Here is a 16581-nt window from a genome sequence, read left to right as displayed (position 1 = left end):
TTTTATTTTTTTGGTTTTTCTCCGGTACCAGGAACCGAACTCACGACCTTGCGCTTGCCAGGCAGGCGCTTTTGCCGCTGAGCTAAATCCCCAGCCCCATCTGTGGCCAATTTTGTTGTCTGCAGTTCCAGTAAGAGTCCTCCTGCCCTTTGTCAGTGGTCTGAGGTGATGAACCTCTCTGGTTTGGTGTGTGACATAAAAAGATAAAAATCTTTTATTCTCCCTCAAGGAATGAGTAGGGGAGAGATAAACATAAATTCTGTAACAAATACAATAATCAGTATGTACCTGGTAGTGGGAGGGCAGAAACTGAATCAATTCCATACCACCTACAGACAAAGAATGCCCACTCTTGTCAGCAACATAATGACAATCAACAAAATGTGTTGACATTTTATTTTTAATTTCTGGAAGAAGTTAGCACATACTGGAGACTAAACATTCTAGATTAAAGTATCATCACAGAGCCGTAACTGTACCTTGACAAAATCTGCAGTGACAATTGCTAACTCAGTCTGAGAGCCAGGTAACCACACAGCTTTGATGATGAAGTTCCCTGTGGCCAACTGCGGATGCAGCACCAAGTGATCTGAAACAGAGCCTGAGCTACTGAAGGTGAGCACGTGGCAGTCCTAGACACAGAATAGAGAACAAAATGGTAAAAAGATGATTTAGAAAGCAGGCTGAGCCGGAGATGTAGCTCAGTGGTACAAGCACCTGCCTAGTAAGCAAATAGGTCCTGAGTTCAATTCCCAGTACCAAAAAAAAAGAAAGCCGACTAATTCATTTCAGAGTTTCTGTGTTTCCTTTTTTCCTTAACAGTCCCCACCTTCAGACAACATTTAGACTGTCTAGTAACAAGTTCAGGTTTCCGTAACAAACGGAAGGCTGTGTTTCAGGAGAAGTTAAAATTTCCATGAGAAATCTGGAAGACCTAGAGGAAGTTAAGTTCAAATGAAGATTTCTTTTGCATGCCAGCAGCTCTTAAATTTTCATCTCAACAGTAAGAAAAAGTTGAGAATGAGAAGGATCACCACAGCCCACAGCTAATGGTAAGCAAAGCCAGATCGGGATTTTTACCTTCAGTCCACAAACTGCCAAGTAGTCCTCCTTGCAGGGATTTCCAGTGAGGCTCAACACAGTAAAGGGAACTGGGGCAGAGGCTAAGCGGGTAAGAGTCAACTTCCTCTTGCTGGAATCTGCTTGCTTCAGGAGTGCAGAGAGCTGCAGAACAGTGATCTGCAAAGGAACCATTACCGGTTTATTTTTAATTCAAGTCCTCTCAGACAATGCAGAGTAAGAAACAAATTCTCCTTCAACGGGGATGTCACTCCACGGGCTTTTGTGGTGGAAAAGTCTCTTAAGAATCTTCTAGACAAATATAAGTTTCTGCTTTTCCTGGCAGAAAGACATGACAGGTCTTTCCCCCATTCCAATAAGAATAGGAAAATGAGTAATGAAACCAACTTTGCTTTGTAAAAACACTTCACAAAGTAAGTAATGCCTATGTACCTCTGCCCTTCTCTACTTATCTATAAAGCTGTTTCTGAAATTATTTGTGGCTGTTTTAAGGACTATCATACTTTTACTTAAGGTTAAAATAACAACAGTAGTGATGAGAGATGCCAAAATACAGAAAAACCTGAGTTAAGACACTAGCACTCTTCCAAGTTCCGTAAAACAAAACCTTCCCTGTGTCCTTAGAGGGACGCGAGAGCAGGGAAGGACTATAAGGAACACTGAGTCCTATGGGGGTGTTTGTCTCTCGGCTTGCTTCCTCCAGAGGACCAAGCTGAGCAAGACCAGGAGCCACACTGTCCTAAGTACCTGCTGGTTACCTCCTTTCTAGGGGCATAAATGATACCTATGAGTGGGAACTTACTAGTTAAAAATGGTTTTGTTCTGGTCATATCAGCTCCAGGTTTAACCAAATAACCCAGGGCTTAAACGCAAAAAAGCTCAATGAGATTTGTTCTTAAAGAACTCTTGGGAAAGCTAATTGTCAAAATATTATATACTCTGCAATGCTTAAGAAAAGAACTGAGAACCCAGTGGACTTTTTCCCATAGACAGCCTGAGTTTTACTCAAAACAGGTCACTCCCTGTTTTGCTTAGCATTTAAGACAAACATGACCTAAAATGAAAGGGAAGAAATTATGAGACACACCTTGCCCTTCTCATGGCTAACAGCCAAATGCTGGCGGCGCCCATGGGGTGATGAGAGCACACACATAGCCACCCGCCTGAGCACATGCGCACTGATCAGCTGCCGTATGGTCTGGCCCTGGTCTCCACTGTAATTCATACGAACATTCTCAAAGGCACCTTCCTGAGAGCCTAACGTGGGAACCTGACAAAGATAAAAACAGAGAAAGCAGGAAGTAATAAAGCAAATAAAATCAAGGGTATGCAGACAACACTCACCTGACTGATATGCTGCATAATTCAAAAACAATGGCTTTCAACCTCTAATCCACACACAATTTGTTTCATATGTCAGTTACAATCAGTCCAAGAAGAATAGCACAACAAACTTTTCATAAAGCTAAACTTAAATAGGAAGTACTTACCTTTTGTGAAATGTTAAAATGTGTTTCCTCTTATATAACAGTGATGATAGATGAAATTTCTATGTCACTGATCTAACCAGGCAAAAAAATTCACAATTTTATATGTCTCCAGCCCAATTTCAATATTTTTACTTCTTCAATATGTAAGTCTAAAAATCACTGCTCAAAAACTGGTTTTTACTCAAAATACATATGTATGTGTGTATGTCCAAGTGAGTATTATTCCCTTAGTAACAGCGACCTTGTGAGAGCTATTCATGGGCCTCATTCACAATAGTTGTCCACTTCTCTTTTGGAACTCCCTTCATTTTACTTCCCACTGCCCCTACAAAGGCCCACATGGTCACACCAGAAATCCTATATTCAGTGCTGGGCAACAATTTTTAAAGTGGATAATGACATATACCTTATATTCATTTCATATGAAGGAAACTAAAAGATACTATTTGTCCAGCTAGATGAATCCTAGAGAAAAAGATATCGTAGGGAGGTTTGCTACTTTATACAAAGAAAAAATTGATTACCCCAAAATGGAATTCCCTACAACTTAGGGTTCATATATCAATTTAAATTAATAAAGAGAATATATTTCCTGGGCTATGACTCTGGATCCCTTCTATTGAAGATACACCTCGTATGCTGATTATTACGTTGCTCATACTATGGTGAGAAAGTCATGATATTATAGAGCCTCAACTCTGAATGGCCTGAGACTGGCTGCTAAGAGTATTCTTCACAGGATCTAATGCATTTTGGTACTTCAACTTGCTGGTTCCTACAAGTGACAAACTTCAGGACTCTGGTACACTCACCATCAGCTGGTCTGTCATCTCAACCACTTTGTCCACTGTATGCAGCTCACTGAGGGCTTGCTGTGCCCGGCTGCTGCTCCCCACAGCTGAAGCCTGCTGAAAATTGGTCTGAATGGCATCCATAAGGAAATTGAGCATGTCTAACACAAGAGGAGCGAAGGAGAAATTGGCCTGAGAAAAATCAAAATTCGTAAGTGAAAAAAAAAAAAAAAACAATAATCTTACAGTACCTACGTACATTCAGAACTCGTTAAAAAAAAAAAAAAAAAAATAATCTTACAGTACCTACGTACATTCAGAACTCGTTTCCCTACTTCGTAGTGGGACATTCTAGCCATCATCTTATTCTCTCTATAATCCTGTTATTTGATCCCTGTCAATATGCTACTGTGCTACTAATTCTATAGGAATCTTTCTAAACAAAGGGTCCCACAGAGATACTAATGATCCAAGTAATCCAACAGAGATAATAAACTAACTTCTTTATGTATGTTGGAAAAACTGAGAAAATAATCACTCAAATAGTTTTCTGCATTCTGGGCTTCAGATGATGAACCTGGCCAGAAAAGGGTGCTCTGGAGTATTATACAACGAAAGAGTTATTCTCCCTCCAGCCCCAACAGTGCTCCTAATACTCCTCAGTCACAGATCCTTCCTGAGAACCTGACCCGACATGTTCTATTTGCATTGTAAAGACGGGTAAATTTAGAGTAAGAAGAAAGAGGTACAAGGGGAGCCTCACGTTCCTACCCACACTCACAAAGCTCTGTCTGCTGTTCTAAGCACCGTCAGTAAACCCACCTGGTTCTGAAGCTCCTCCCGGCAGCCCTCTACAGTGCGGCACAGGCTGCTCTTCTTGGGCTTCTCTTCATCAACAATCTTTCCGTCACTGATGGTGACCTTGGCTTTATCAGCAGGTGAGGTACTGGCGTGACGCACCAGACTCTCTGAAACCCGAGGTTCACTCTGAAATGCTGACTCTTTCATGGTAGAACTCATGCCACTGCTAGGAGTTCGCTTTACCAGCGCCTAGGGACAGAAAATGTCAGAGTCCCTAAGTTCTTTTTTTTTAGTTTTTTGAGAGAGGGTCTCGCTATGTAGTTCAGGTTGGCCTCGAACTTGTGGTGATCCTCCTGCCTCAGCAGCAAGTGCTAGGATTATAGACGTGCACTACTACACCCAGCCAGAGTCCCTAAGTTCTTGCCACAGACACATGAAACACTGTCTATGATACTGAAGCCAAAGAAAGAGGTTAGTCATCATGTACGTGTTATCCACCTCGTATCTAACTGTTGCCCACTTAAAAAACAATCAGGCCTTGATTATAATTATAATCTGAAATTGCAGGGAGGTCTATAAGATCGCTATAAAATCACTAATTGTTAGTTCTAACATGCTAAGCATTGAGGCTTCAGTGGTATAGGTAATCAGTAACAGAGTAAGAACACTCCCAGATTCAGGTACCCATGGAGGAAGGTTCCAGTTTGGCTTAAGTACTCCTGTGTCACTAACAAGCTACCCTTCACGGATCAGTGAAGGTTCTGAGGCTCTCACCAAACAGCTGCCATCTTCCTTGGCTCCACAGTCACAGAAGAACGATCCATACTTGGCATAGGAAATCTCGTGGTCCTTGTGGCACACCTTAGCACATACTGTGCACACACCCACCCCATCCACCATTTTGCAAGTGTGACAGTGGTACCTATGAAGAATAAGAGCCAGCAAATAAGCTTCATTACCAACGATCAAGGCCCAGCAAACCTGCACCTAAGAGGAAGAACTCTTACCAGTGCTGGTTCATGAATTCTTTCTGTGTGATGGTAAAAGTGCAGAGTTTATTGCAGAGAGAATCTTCATCCTTCAAAGATAAGAAACACAGCCCTCTATATAGAGACCCACAAAAACGCATCTGCTTCAACACCCTATGAAGGCTCATCAGTGATCAATAAAAACCTGCCCCAACTGGAAACATCTGGCTGGCTGAAAATATGGAGCAAATTCAGTTGCAACCTTAGGATTTTGTAGTTAAGAAAAAACCTGCACCTTTTCTAAAAGGAGCTCCCATAACTCCATGAAGCACTCATCCTTGAAGTTATATTTTGAGTGCAAAGTCTGATGAAGAAGGACAAGTGACTCTGTAGAAAAGGAAAATACCTAGTGAAATGTCCATTCACAAGAGGTTAGATTCCCATGGCCTGCTCTACAGGCCCAAGAAAGAAATAAGCCAAGTTTAGCATTAGGCATGTGAGCTGGAAGAAAGCAACAAAAGAGTTTTCAAGTTGATGAAGAGCTAGAAAATAACAGCTAAGTCTTCTTAGTATCCTAGTCTATTAGTCAGTCACTACCTGAAGAGGTTGACTTCAAGGGTACTTAGCACTTACAGAATCTTCAGCCTGGGAATCTTCCTCTTCCACTGCCAACTCCTCCACCCAATCCGAGTCCACCTCAATGGCTCGTTCTTCCCCGTCCACAGAGAGGTGACTTGGGCCTTGACCATTACTCTGGCTCAGAGCATTTGTGACATCAGCCAAGTAAGACATAATATGGCATGTGCACTCCAAAACTATCACGTGCTGCAAAAGACCACAACCCCACAAAAGCTTCAGTTCTCCATGTCTTATGTCCTAGCTCTGTTCAACAATAGAGAAGAAAATCAATGTTTCAATATGTCTGTCCATCTCTTACCGCTGGTCTCGCACACAACTAGTCAGTAAATTGTACTGAGTTAGTGTATATTCATTCATTCTGAAGTAAAAGATAATGCTTTACAACGTTTTACAATAAAGTAGAATTAAAATTGGAAGGATGAAAAAAATTGGGAGGATGGATTAAAGCTAGAGACTAAAATCATTCAAGAAAGGCCAGATTATAACTCTGAAAAGGCTCTCATTAGCATCTTTTTTTTTTTTGGTACTGGGAATCAAACTCACGACCTTGTGCTTGCCAGGCAGGCACTTGCACCACTGAGCTATATTCCCAGCCCTCATTAGCATCTTTCAAAGTCATTTTAATTATCTGGTTTTTAATACAAAAGGAAAAGAACAGCACCAGAGATCAACAGAAAAATCATTCAACAAACCACTGCTCGTGTTTTCCTTTAAAAAAACCAAATAGTCTGGCATTAAAGATGCAGATTTTTAAGTTCCTTCCTCTGTACCCTGATATTTCTATGCCAAAGAATGGTTAGCAAGACAGGAGGGAGAAATAAATGGTTTTGTGGTGGGTCTCACAGGGCAATTTTCTGTTCCTAGCCACCATGTCAGATTCATAGATTGAGCAGGTAAGGAAAATGACTGAATGCAAGGTTTGTCAGTCTCAAACCTCTTTTCTCAGCACAGGGCCCTGAACCTAAAGCACACTAGGCCATTTCAGCATCTGGAGGGGAGCTGAGGATGCAGTCTGTAACCTATGCAGCCCTGACTCAGAGTGCACAGGGCCAACGTATGAGTTCTTTGGAACATAACAGGTTCTTCGAGTACTACGAAATTACATTTTAAGGGTTCTGCTGGATGCTTATTTATCAGAACATTTCCCCCTTGTCACTTTTTGACACCCAGAAGAGGCCTAAAGGCCGGCACTTAACAATTACACACAAGATCTTTGAGATTATCAGCTTTACCAGATCTTTGAGATTATTGGCCTTGTAACTCTGCAGATTAGCCAAGGACAGAAGCCACAGAAAGAAAAAGACTCTCACTCAACCACAAAGACCACTTTCTCATCACTCCCTGACTGTTCTTACTACTCACTTCTCTTACCTTTCCATGCATCACATTGGCATTCAGCTTCTCAACCACATTCTTCTGTGACAGATATTTCTTGCTATCCCAAAGAAAAAAAGAAGGGGGCAGGGGAACACAGTATTACCTAAGGCACCAAAGAAAGGAGGCCTTTTCATGAGTCCTGAATTAATCTGTGAAGCCAACGTACTCTTAGAAAACCAAGTTTAAGTAATACACAGATATACAGCCTGCGATGCTCTGGTCTGAGATTTATCACTGACATTCAATATACTTTCCCAAGATTTCCCTTGGACAATTATGACCAGGAAACTCTAATAAGAAAACAGTGATTATGAAGTCCAATATGAACAGAGTATTAGTTACCACCTTAACCTTCAAAAAACAGTTTCAAGTTTCTTTTATATTCACTCTGAACCCCAATTAAACTAACTTACAATTGTCTTTCTCTTTTCCAAATACAGCACAGTAACCTACAGACAGGTTCCTCTAGTTTCATTGTCTTACCATCTGCCCAGCCAGTCCACAGCTGCATTATGAAGCTGAAGGTGACCAGCTCCTTGACCTGCACTGGCCAGCGTGGCCATTACAACCATGAGTTCAGGGAAGCCAGTCCCATCACCGTTGGCCAGCATCTCTGTTGCCATGGGGCTCAGAGTACCGAGAAGCACAGCGCACACACCTTCCCCAACTTGGCTGGCAGAAAAGAAAGAGAAAATTGGTGAGTTATCAATAGGAATCAAACTCTGTGTTTCAAGTTTGTAAGAGTAATTAAAGTTTTTACACGGGAAAAATCAATAAGCTATACTAGATTCCTGGAGTCTACCAGAGGGAGATAGGAAAATACTGAAAATGCTAAGACTAATGCCTCACAGAAGAGAGCTTCAAATGCTCTGCACATTATTTCCAGGGTTGGAAAGAACATATGACATAGATGCAGTCATTCTACCTGTTTTCCCGAACAATGTATGTGGTCAGTAACTGCAACAGCTGTCGGTTCTCCTGAATTACATCTAGCTGATCCGAGTCTTTTGGTGGCGATGTGGTCATGCGAGTGAGCCAGGCCTGTAGGCGCACAGGCTCCACACAAGCCAGCTGTGCCAGCGAGCCACAGAGATGCAGAAGACTTGGGTTAGGGCTCTTCTCAGCTAGAAACAGACCAGGAAGCTACAGTGAGTGAACAAAGACCAGGGAAAGGCAAGGAAAGGGCAATCTGAGAGGCAGGAAAGGGGAAAAGCCTTCAAGCAAGTTTCAACCTCCTTCCAAACTTTCTCTGAGGGATTCTCTCCACTTGTTAGCATTTTCATGCTGCAGTTAAACTCAGGCAGAAGATAGGCACAGTATTAGCTGGACATCAAAGTTCCCATAAGAAGATTACTAAAAGCTGTCACTCACTCAGCTGGAAGAGTTTGGTGAAAAATTTCAAGACTCGGTTACAGAATTTAGCAGAGAGGTTCTCATTGGCTGTTGCCATCATGATCTGCACAAGTTCTCCACTGGAAGGGGGAGAGGGGAAAATGGAAGACGCACATTAAGCTCACATAAAAGGAATCAGTTTCCATTTCTTCACAATCTCATCTCCTTTAGGGAAAATGGTCCCTTGTGAGTCAACTACACAAGGTGTTTGTGAAGTCCAGCCCCTCGAAATGATCTTAAACAGTCAAAAATTAATTCAAGTCCTCCTCAATAAAGACACCTAGGAAGCCTGACATTCTCTGAAAAGAACACCCAAGTCAACATATACAGCTCTTTGCTTTCAGGAAGCTTTCACAAAATGCAACAAGAATACCAACAGTATGGCTCACCTGTCAGAAAAAAACTCCTCCATAGCTTTACGGGCCTGGCTGCTTTCCAGTTGCTTTTCCAAATACTGGAGACATTCTTCCAAGATGGATTCATCCAATCCACTGAGGGTCAAAGGAAAATTGAAACACCAGTAACAAGAGCTCTTTCAATGCTCTTTTTGTGTGGACTTTGAAAAACCTGAAGTTTATGACTAGACCTTGATGGCACTTTTGTTACCTGAAGCCCAGCTCAACACAGAGGTGTTCAGTAAGTGTTTAATGACTAGTAGCCCCTTAGTTTTACTACCCTCTTTCCTAAGAAATTAAATAGGAAAGGAACCCTTGAGTTCCAATACAGATTCAGCCAATGACTTTTTTTTTTGAGAGGGAAATGACTTTACATGACTATTTCTGCTAATTATCTCAGATTTCTTACGATTAAAAAAAAACAAAGAAAGGGGCCAGGGATACAGCGCCTGCCTGGCAAGCATGAGGTCATGAGTTCAACTTCTGGTACAAAAGGAACAAGAAAAAAAAAAAAAACCCCATTTGCTTGAGCTGCCATTTTTGGATTTCTATTATGCAGGTGAATTCAATCTTACCTGAGGATGAGACATTAAAAAAAGAAGAAAAAAAAGAGAAAGAAAAAAAGGAGCCCATGATGAAAACCTGGACTCCTCAGTAAGGAGGAGATAAGAAATCCTAACAGATCCTTTATTTGTACAGTTCACAGTAATTTAAAAAAAAAAACTTACTATTTTTCATGGTTCACCTACTTCAACATGACCTAAGCTATCAAGGTCAAATGATGTGGCAGGAATACCCAACTCCAAAGACTACCCACTTCGAAGTACAATCATAAACACATCAGAAACTGATTTTGTTGGGCTCCAGTGTTCACCTCGTCACAGACAGTGCAGCACTCACTAATCACTTGTTGAATTATTTCATTTTAAGTCTCCAAATCAGAACATTTAAGGCTTCCATTTTTTTCAACTTTTATTGCTAAGAATTAATCACAAAAGAGGGTTCCAAATACTCTTCAAACATTTCTACATGAATGTAAAATGCACACGAACTCAAAATTGTCCAACTACCCAGAACTGCCCATTAGCACCGTAACCACAAGCTATCAGCTAACAACACAAAGGACACAGCAAGGGCATATCTCGCTGGCAGCAGGAGTAGGTCACGAACCTATCTGCTCTCCTCCACCAGGCTCACCTGTTGGGATCTGCATGATTGGCAAGAATGTTGTAACAACCAGTGATCAGCTTCTCGTAAACACGAGCCAAGAACTCATCAGACTCGGCAGGGCCCAAGATGCGTTCCAGGGAGTTGCTACTGATCTCAGCAACACTCTCAGTGCTTGACTCCAAAAGAAGGGGCAGCAGGGTCCGAATGACCTGTGATGGGTTCATCTCATCAGACCACCTTTAGCAAAGTAAATGGAACCAAGTTAGTGAACACAGCCTTCCAAAGCACTGCAAGACAGAGAAGGTATGTCCACTGTCTACTGGGGAGAGGGCTTTTATTTCAGTCTTTTGGCTTTCTATATGTGTATAACCATACAATTTCATATTCTCTTTCACTAGTATATCACAAGCAAAAATATAAAAAATCTATTTCTTAAAATGTCAAATTAATAAGATCTATTTTTATAATATTACAAAAAAATAAGGTTAACTAAAACCTAAGAAACTAACCCATGCTAGAGTATTATAGCATTGCCAGGAATCTGGACCACTTTTTTTTTTTTTTTTTTTTGGTTTTTCTACAGTACCAGGAACCGAACTCACGACCTTGCGCTTGCCAGGCAGGCGCTTTTGCCGCTGAGCTAAATCTCCAGCCCCTGGACCACTTTTAATACAATTCAATACATGACTATACACGTGACCTATATACAGGCAGACAAATCGTCCCTCAGGTGGCCTGACCTACCACTTATGATAACAGAGTCTAATTTCCTCAGTGATTACAAACAAACACTACGGAGTAACCTGTTACTAGCACTTTAAAATTTAAACCCAGCTAGGGGTAGTGCACAACTGTAATCCCAGCACTCAAGAGGCTGAGGCAGGAGGATTGCCACAAGTTCAAGGTGAGCCTGAGCTACAAAGTGAATTCAAGGTCAGCCTAAACCACCAAGTGAGATCCTGTCTCAAAAAAATAAATAAATAAGTAAAAAGTCATTCTAGGTTAAGCACTTATCCTCTACTCTAAAGCAACAGGTTCTCTTGGACACATACAAGGATACAAAATACCCACTGTGATGGAGAAACTTTCCCTGTCTTCCTTTAGCTACAACAGCGCACACACTAGGTTTTCTGAGGGTGAGGCACTGGGTACTCACACAATCAGGTCTCCAGTCAATCTGACCAGTGAGAGCAGGGTGTGCTTCAGAGAAGCAGCCAGGGGCAGACTTTGGCCACAGAGAGTGCCCAGGTGAGCAGCCTGCACAGCACTGATGTAACTCTCAGAAGGGATGGTATCATTGGCAAAGGCATTGCGCTGAAAGGAAGCAAATCCGAAGTAAGTGGAAAGGCCATCTACCATGGGAAAATTCTCTGATGGAGAAAACAAATGATATAAACTAAGTCCACTGAGGTTTATAAACAGCGGCCTCCATTTAGCATATACACTGCTATTCATCCTGGGAAGGAAAGCAGGGTGGGAGAACGCAGCAATTCACATTTTACTTAGTACAAAGTTACTAAATACAACAAATACACTACATGCAGTGGTGCATGTCTGAAATCCCAGCTACTTAGGAGGCTGAGGCAAAAGGATCACAAGCTCGAAGCCAGCTTGGACAATGTAGTGATCCTTGGATCAGAATAAAAATTAAGGGGCTAGGGATTTAGCTCAGCGGCACAGCGCCTGCCTGGCAAGCGCAAAGTCGTGAGTTTGATTCCCGGTACTGGGGGGGCGGGATTTAAAAGGGGGGAAATGGGTGTGGTTCAGTGGTAGAGCACTTGCCTAGCATGCACAAGGCTCTGGGTTCTGCCTCACAATCATAAACAAACAAACAATGCCAATTCCAAATGACTAGAATATATAACATCCTATATTTAAGAGTAGAACTATTGTTTGTAATGATTGAGAAGGATGGATTCTGCAATGTATCTGGACTCGTTACGAAGATCAACATTATGGCTGTACTCTACAGCTTCAGGTAGTATAAACAATGGTCATAATTACAAAGCAGGAATACTAAGATTATAATACTTCACCTTTCCAAAGAACTGTAACAGAATAATCTGTTAATAGAGGTAATTTGAGTAGTACATACACGAAGATTAAATTGACAGAGACTTGATAGTATCTAAAAGCATCGAGAACCTAAAGGCTACCACATAAAATCAGGAGAAAAGGAAAAAGTCCCTGATACAGAATGTAAAACTGAAACAGAATTAACATCTATTGAGACTTCCTACGCCACATAAAGTACTAGGAACTTTAATACATTTATTCATCATATCCCAAGTAAAAAGCCTATGGTAACATGGGCATCTAAGTAAAAGGACCATATGAAAATCATTTGGATAACTAAATGCACTCTTGATTCAGTCATAGCAAATACTGGTGCAATATATGAAAATCTCTTGTTAGCCAGTTCAAACCTAAAGACTGAGAATAACATAGAATGCATGAGACGGAGTAAAGAGGAAGGGAAGGGAGGGGAAAGAGATGAAAAAAGTTATTAGGGCATATTGTGTACATGCACCAACTCCCCACAAGAAATGTAAACATTACATATGGCAAACATGTACTAATAAAATTAAAAAGTTAAAATTTAAAAAAAGACAACACAGATTAGCTAATGCTCAGCATTTCCACCCCTAGAACACACAGAGACTCACCCAGGATCCAATATTGGGAAATTCATTAGTATTAATATTATTCCAAGACTCACATACAGCCTGCACTGATGATGGCAAATTCTGCACCAGCGTCGGACCTGGAGGCAACAGAAAGGATAAGGACTCAACAAGAAAGAAGAAATGACATACAGCATTTTAAAGCCCAAATGCAGAAAGAAAACACTACAGCCCAGGCTGCCAAAATGATTACTAAGACAACTTTAGACTGATATCTCAATTGCACTGCTGTGTCCAAAAACCAGCTAATTGCTTAAGAGCAATTCTCAATTATAAGGTTTTCATTTTTCATCATATTCACTTTCTAATCTTATAAGTAAAGAAGACAAATGAAAACAAAGCGAGAGGGAATCACTTTTAACAAGTCAGGTTAACATCACCATTAAATATCTGCTCCCTTTTTTTCTCCTAATGCTAAACCTTGAGGGCAGGGATCATTAACGCACATTAGCAGCAATCAATGAACCGGGAGTGAGACTCCGAATTTTTTTTTTCTTTTTTTTCGTGGGTACTGGGAATCAAACTCAGGACCTTGTGCTTGCCAGGCAGGTGCCTGCCACTGAGCTATACACCCAGCCCCCAGACTCTCAGTATTATGACTTATAAAGCTTGGCATTAAGCAAAAGACAAATAGGTGTACATTTCCCACAGTCATTTCTGTACCAATCTCCAATCCTAAACAAGTCCTTTGATTTTTGCAGCCTAAATTTCTACCAGATAGTTGCTAACCTACAAAAGAGATTTTTCTAAGCATGAAGTTAGGTGGTACTAGACCGGCTTTCTAGCCACCATGAATGAAAAGAACACAGATCTATGATAAAGGCCAAACAGCCTCATGCTTTGGAACCACTGGTCTTGGTTTAGATCTCAGCTTCATCATTTGCAAGAAGTACAATTTGAAAAAAGTAATGTACCTAAGCCTCAGTTTCTTAATGGGCAAAAATGAGGTAATGATTCATAGGGTTACTGTGAAGATCAAAGTGAATAAATCTTAAGTTCTTGACACATGTCAAGGCTATAATAAATTTTAAACACCAGTAGACAGACAGAGCAGTAGTACTAATGAAATTATTCAAAATACATTCATTCACTTACCCAGGGTGTTTGCCTTACACCTACTAGACCCAACAGCCAAAACAGCAGCAAAGCCTTGCAACTTCTCCTTGGAAGGTTTATCAGTGGTTCCCTCTTCATGAAAGTTCTGCAGCAAATAGGCCCTAAAGAAAATATGATGGCGAGAGGGGGCAGCAGTTGTAGGAATCTAATGCCATCAAAGTCAGGAGAAACTTACCCTAGAGAAGTTGAAAAGCTTGTATCTCAGTTTCCTAACCAATTAAATACAGTTGACAGTGTCAGTCTCTTCATAAGAATTCCAATGGGTAGAGTAATTGCTTCCCAAAGAATATCCCATCTCCTGAAATGTTCCCAAAATGTAATTCCATGACAAACGAATTTGAGAAACGGTAAATACTGTATCCTCTTTCTTTGAACTTGGAACATTGGCACTGTGTATATCAACAGCTCTGAGAAAATTGTATTTCAAAAATGAACCAAAAATCCGTTCAACTTTAATTTACCCAACATTTCACAAAAATTATTTGCCCAAAAATATCTATTAACAGTTTAGTTTAGGAAACACGGGCCTAGTAGGCCCAATTAAAACGTAGAAACTACCAGAGGTAGTTTCTTGACCTATACTGGCTACTACTATATCCCTAGTACTAACAATAGTACTGGCATAGCAGGCACTTACATTTATTAGTTATATTTGTTCAAAAAAGTTGTCTCAATCAATAGTCCTCTTTCTACTGCAAGGCATTCACATTAGAAGACAAAGTTAGGGGGCAGGGATATAGCTCGGTGGTACAAGTGCCTGCCTGGCAAGCACAAAGTCCTGAGTTCAATTCCCAGAACAAAAAAATAAATAAATAAAATAAATAAATAAAAGACAAAGTCAAGTTTTACAATGACCAAGGGCCCTGTCAACATACAAACTCCATAGAACAGGAGCTAAACAGTGAGATCCTACAGGGACCAGATAATGTAAATAAGCTCAAGAGGGCCAGGTGGGACCTGCTGCAAGGGAAAGCCACTGCTCCACTATCTGCCCTAGAACACTGGTGGCAAACATATGGCACATGAGTTGCTTTGCTTTCTTTTAAGACAGACAATGTTCATGTATGAGTTGTTTTTTCTACTAAAACCTCAGTATTCATGTTTAATTGCAGGGTTGGCACTTTGTGATAAGTAAGTGGGTTTTGCATTGCAGTTTGGGCACTCATCTCTAAAAGGTTCGCCATCACTGTCCTAGGGGACGTCAGGGCCAGTTTCGCCAGAGCTTCCCATTTAAGAAAACACAGAAATCTCCATCTGTAAATAACTTCCCCATTTTTATATATTGAAAATGAATTTTAAAGTTTTTAAGCCTCACTTGGAGACCAAAGTCCACAGGACATGCAATCTGCAATGGTATAGAAAACACAAAATTTCAAAATAATCTCTAACTCATGAAAAAACTATCTCCCTATTATACCACGAAATTTAAAGAACATTTTCAAAGGGCTTCATTTCAGTTGATACCAGGAATGATGGTGCTCAGAAAAATTACATTAGCTTTTTTTAGATCCTACAAGTAAAATTCTAGAAAACATTTTAAAGAGTTATGAAATTAAACTTTCTTCTGACTCCTCACAAGCTAAGTCAAAATTCCCTCATCAGGCACCCCTCCATATTTATATATGAGGGCAGGGCCTTAACACAGGAAGATGTAAACTTCTGAGCCCCTGGCAGACCTGCACAGGGAAGCAGTGCTTGCACATCTCGAGGGGCAGCTCGTCATACCTGGTGAACGACGCGTAGGTGTCAATGAGTTGGAGCGTGGCTGGAAGGAGGTTTTTGGTGATCTCAGATGATTTATGAGGATCAGTCTCTGCAGCCATCTTAGAAAAATGTTCATCCAAAGAGACTTGGACCTTTGAGATAGCAGCATCAAGAGTGTAGATGGACTGAAGACTAGGAATTTCATGGAGCTCCAAGATGGTGGTGCAGTCGATGCTACAGAATGATGAAATCTTTAAAAATGTCCAGGATGTTAATTAGCTGTGGCAAAAGACTGTGATAGAAGTCAAGTTCGATCATTATAGTTCCGATATTAGCATACCTGTCGAGCAAAGTATTCCTCTACAATTTCAACATCATACTTCACGGAGCTACACTTGGTAGACGCTAGTTCTATGAGAGAGCTAGCATGTTCAGCCTTCATTCCCTGTTTGATAAGGTGATCCTATTTGGACAACAAGAAAAAGGGTTTAGAGTATCAATCTGGGGAGTTCAAAACTTCCATTAATTTCAAGGTCCCCATAAACACAGAACGTGACAGTAATACCTCTTCACAGCAAGCTCTGGATTACACTAAGGTACCTTTATCCAGTTGACATAGGAGCTGATGCGGAGGCGAGACGACCATCGCAAAGTATGTAAGATATCACATTCACTCATCTCAGGCGAGTTCATGGCCAGCTGGTTCATATAACTCTTGGATGGTGGCAAAATTCCTAGAATCCTCCACAAAATCAAGAAGTAATACTGAAGGGCACAGGCCTCCTGGAGGAAGGAAACGGAGTAGTCACAGAATAAGCACAAGGTACTGGCTTGAAAGTTCCCTTACAATAAGAACTACTCCAAATGCAACTTTTGAAGTAGAACCACGTAGAGTCCCTGTATTTTCAAGTGAGATTTACCCTCATGTCTGCTCTTCAAAACTTTCTAGAGAATATGCCTAATGATAAAGCACA

General features: G+C 40.9%; 1 protein-coding gene across 8 annotated transcripts in view; it reads right to left on the bottom strand.

Moving 5' to 3' along the window:
• Positions 1-16581, bottom strand: part of Ubr4 (ubiquitin protein ligase E3 component n-recognin 4) — a 128393-nt gene that overhangs the window by 78830 nt on the left and 32982 nt on the right. For all 8 annotated transcript variants that reach the window (XM_013507391.1, XM_005409791.2, XM_005409792.2 and 5 more), the window contains exons 23-42: positions 16208-16390; positions 15948-16070; positions 15629-15858; positions 13883-14004; positions 12770-12867; positions 11260-11417; positions 10131-10340; positions 8928-9029; positions 8518-8618; positions 8072-8270; positions 7630-7818; positions 7141-7204; positions 5764-5955; positions 5170-5240; positions 4937-5084; positions 4184-4411; positions 3383-3553; positions 2168-2350; positions 1081-1239; positions 480-632 (exon numbers count right to left, since the gene is read on the bottom strand). In XM_013507391.1, coding sequence (XP_013362845.1) covers positions 480-632; positions 1081-1239; positions 2168-2350; positions 3383-3553; positions 4184-4411; positions 4937-5084; positions 5170-5240; positions 5764-5955; positions 7141-7204; positions 7630-7818; positions 8072-8270; positions 8518-8618; positions 8928-9029; positions 10131-10340; positions 11260-11417; positions 12770-12867; positions 13883-14004; positions 15629-15858; positions 15948-16070; positions 16208-16390 — 3084 coding nt within the window. The remainder of the gene's footprint in view (positions 1-479; positions 633-1080; positions 1240-2167; positions 2351-3382; positions 3554-4183; positions 4412-4936; positions 5085-5169; positions 5241-5763; positions 5956-7140; positions 7205-7629; positions 7819-8071; positions 8271-8517; positions 8619-8927; positions 9030-10130; positions 10341-11259; positions 11418-12769; positions 12868-13882; positions 14005-15628; positions 15859-15947; positions 16071-16207; positions 16391-16581) is intronic.

The sequence above is a fragment of the Chinchilla lanigera genome, unplaced genomic scaffold (assembly GCF_000276665.1).
Source record: "Chinchilla lanigera isolate Chin_1 unplaced genomic scaffold, ChiLan1.0 scaffold00126, whole genome shotgun sequence".
In the NCBI taxonomy this organism is placed as follows: domain Eukaryota; kingdom Metazoa; phylum Chordata; class Mammalia; order Rodentia; family Chinchillidae; genus Chinchilla; species Chinchilla lanigera.
This window is presented reverse-complemented; position numbering and strand designations above follow the sequence as displayed.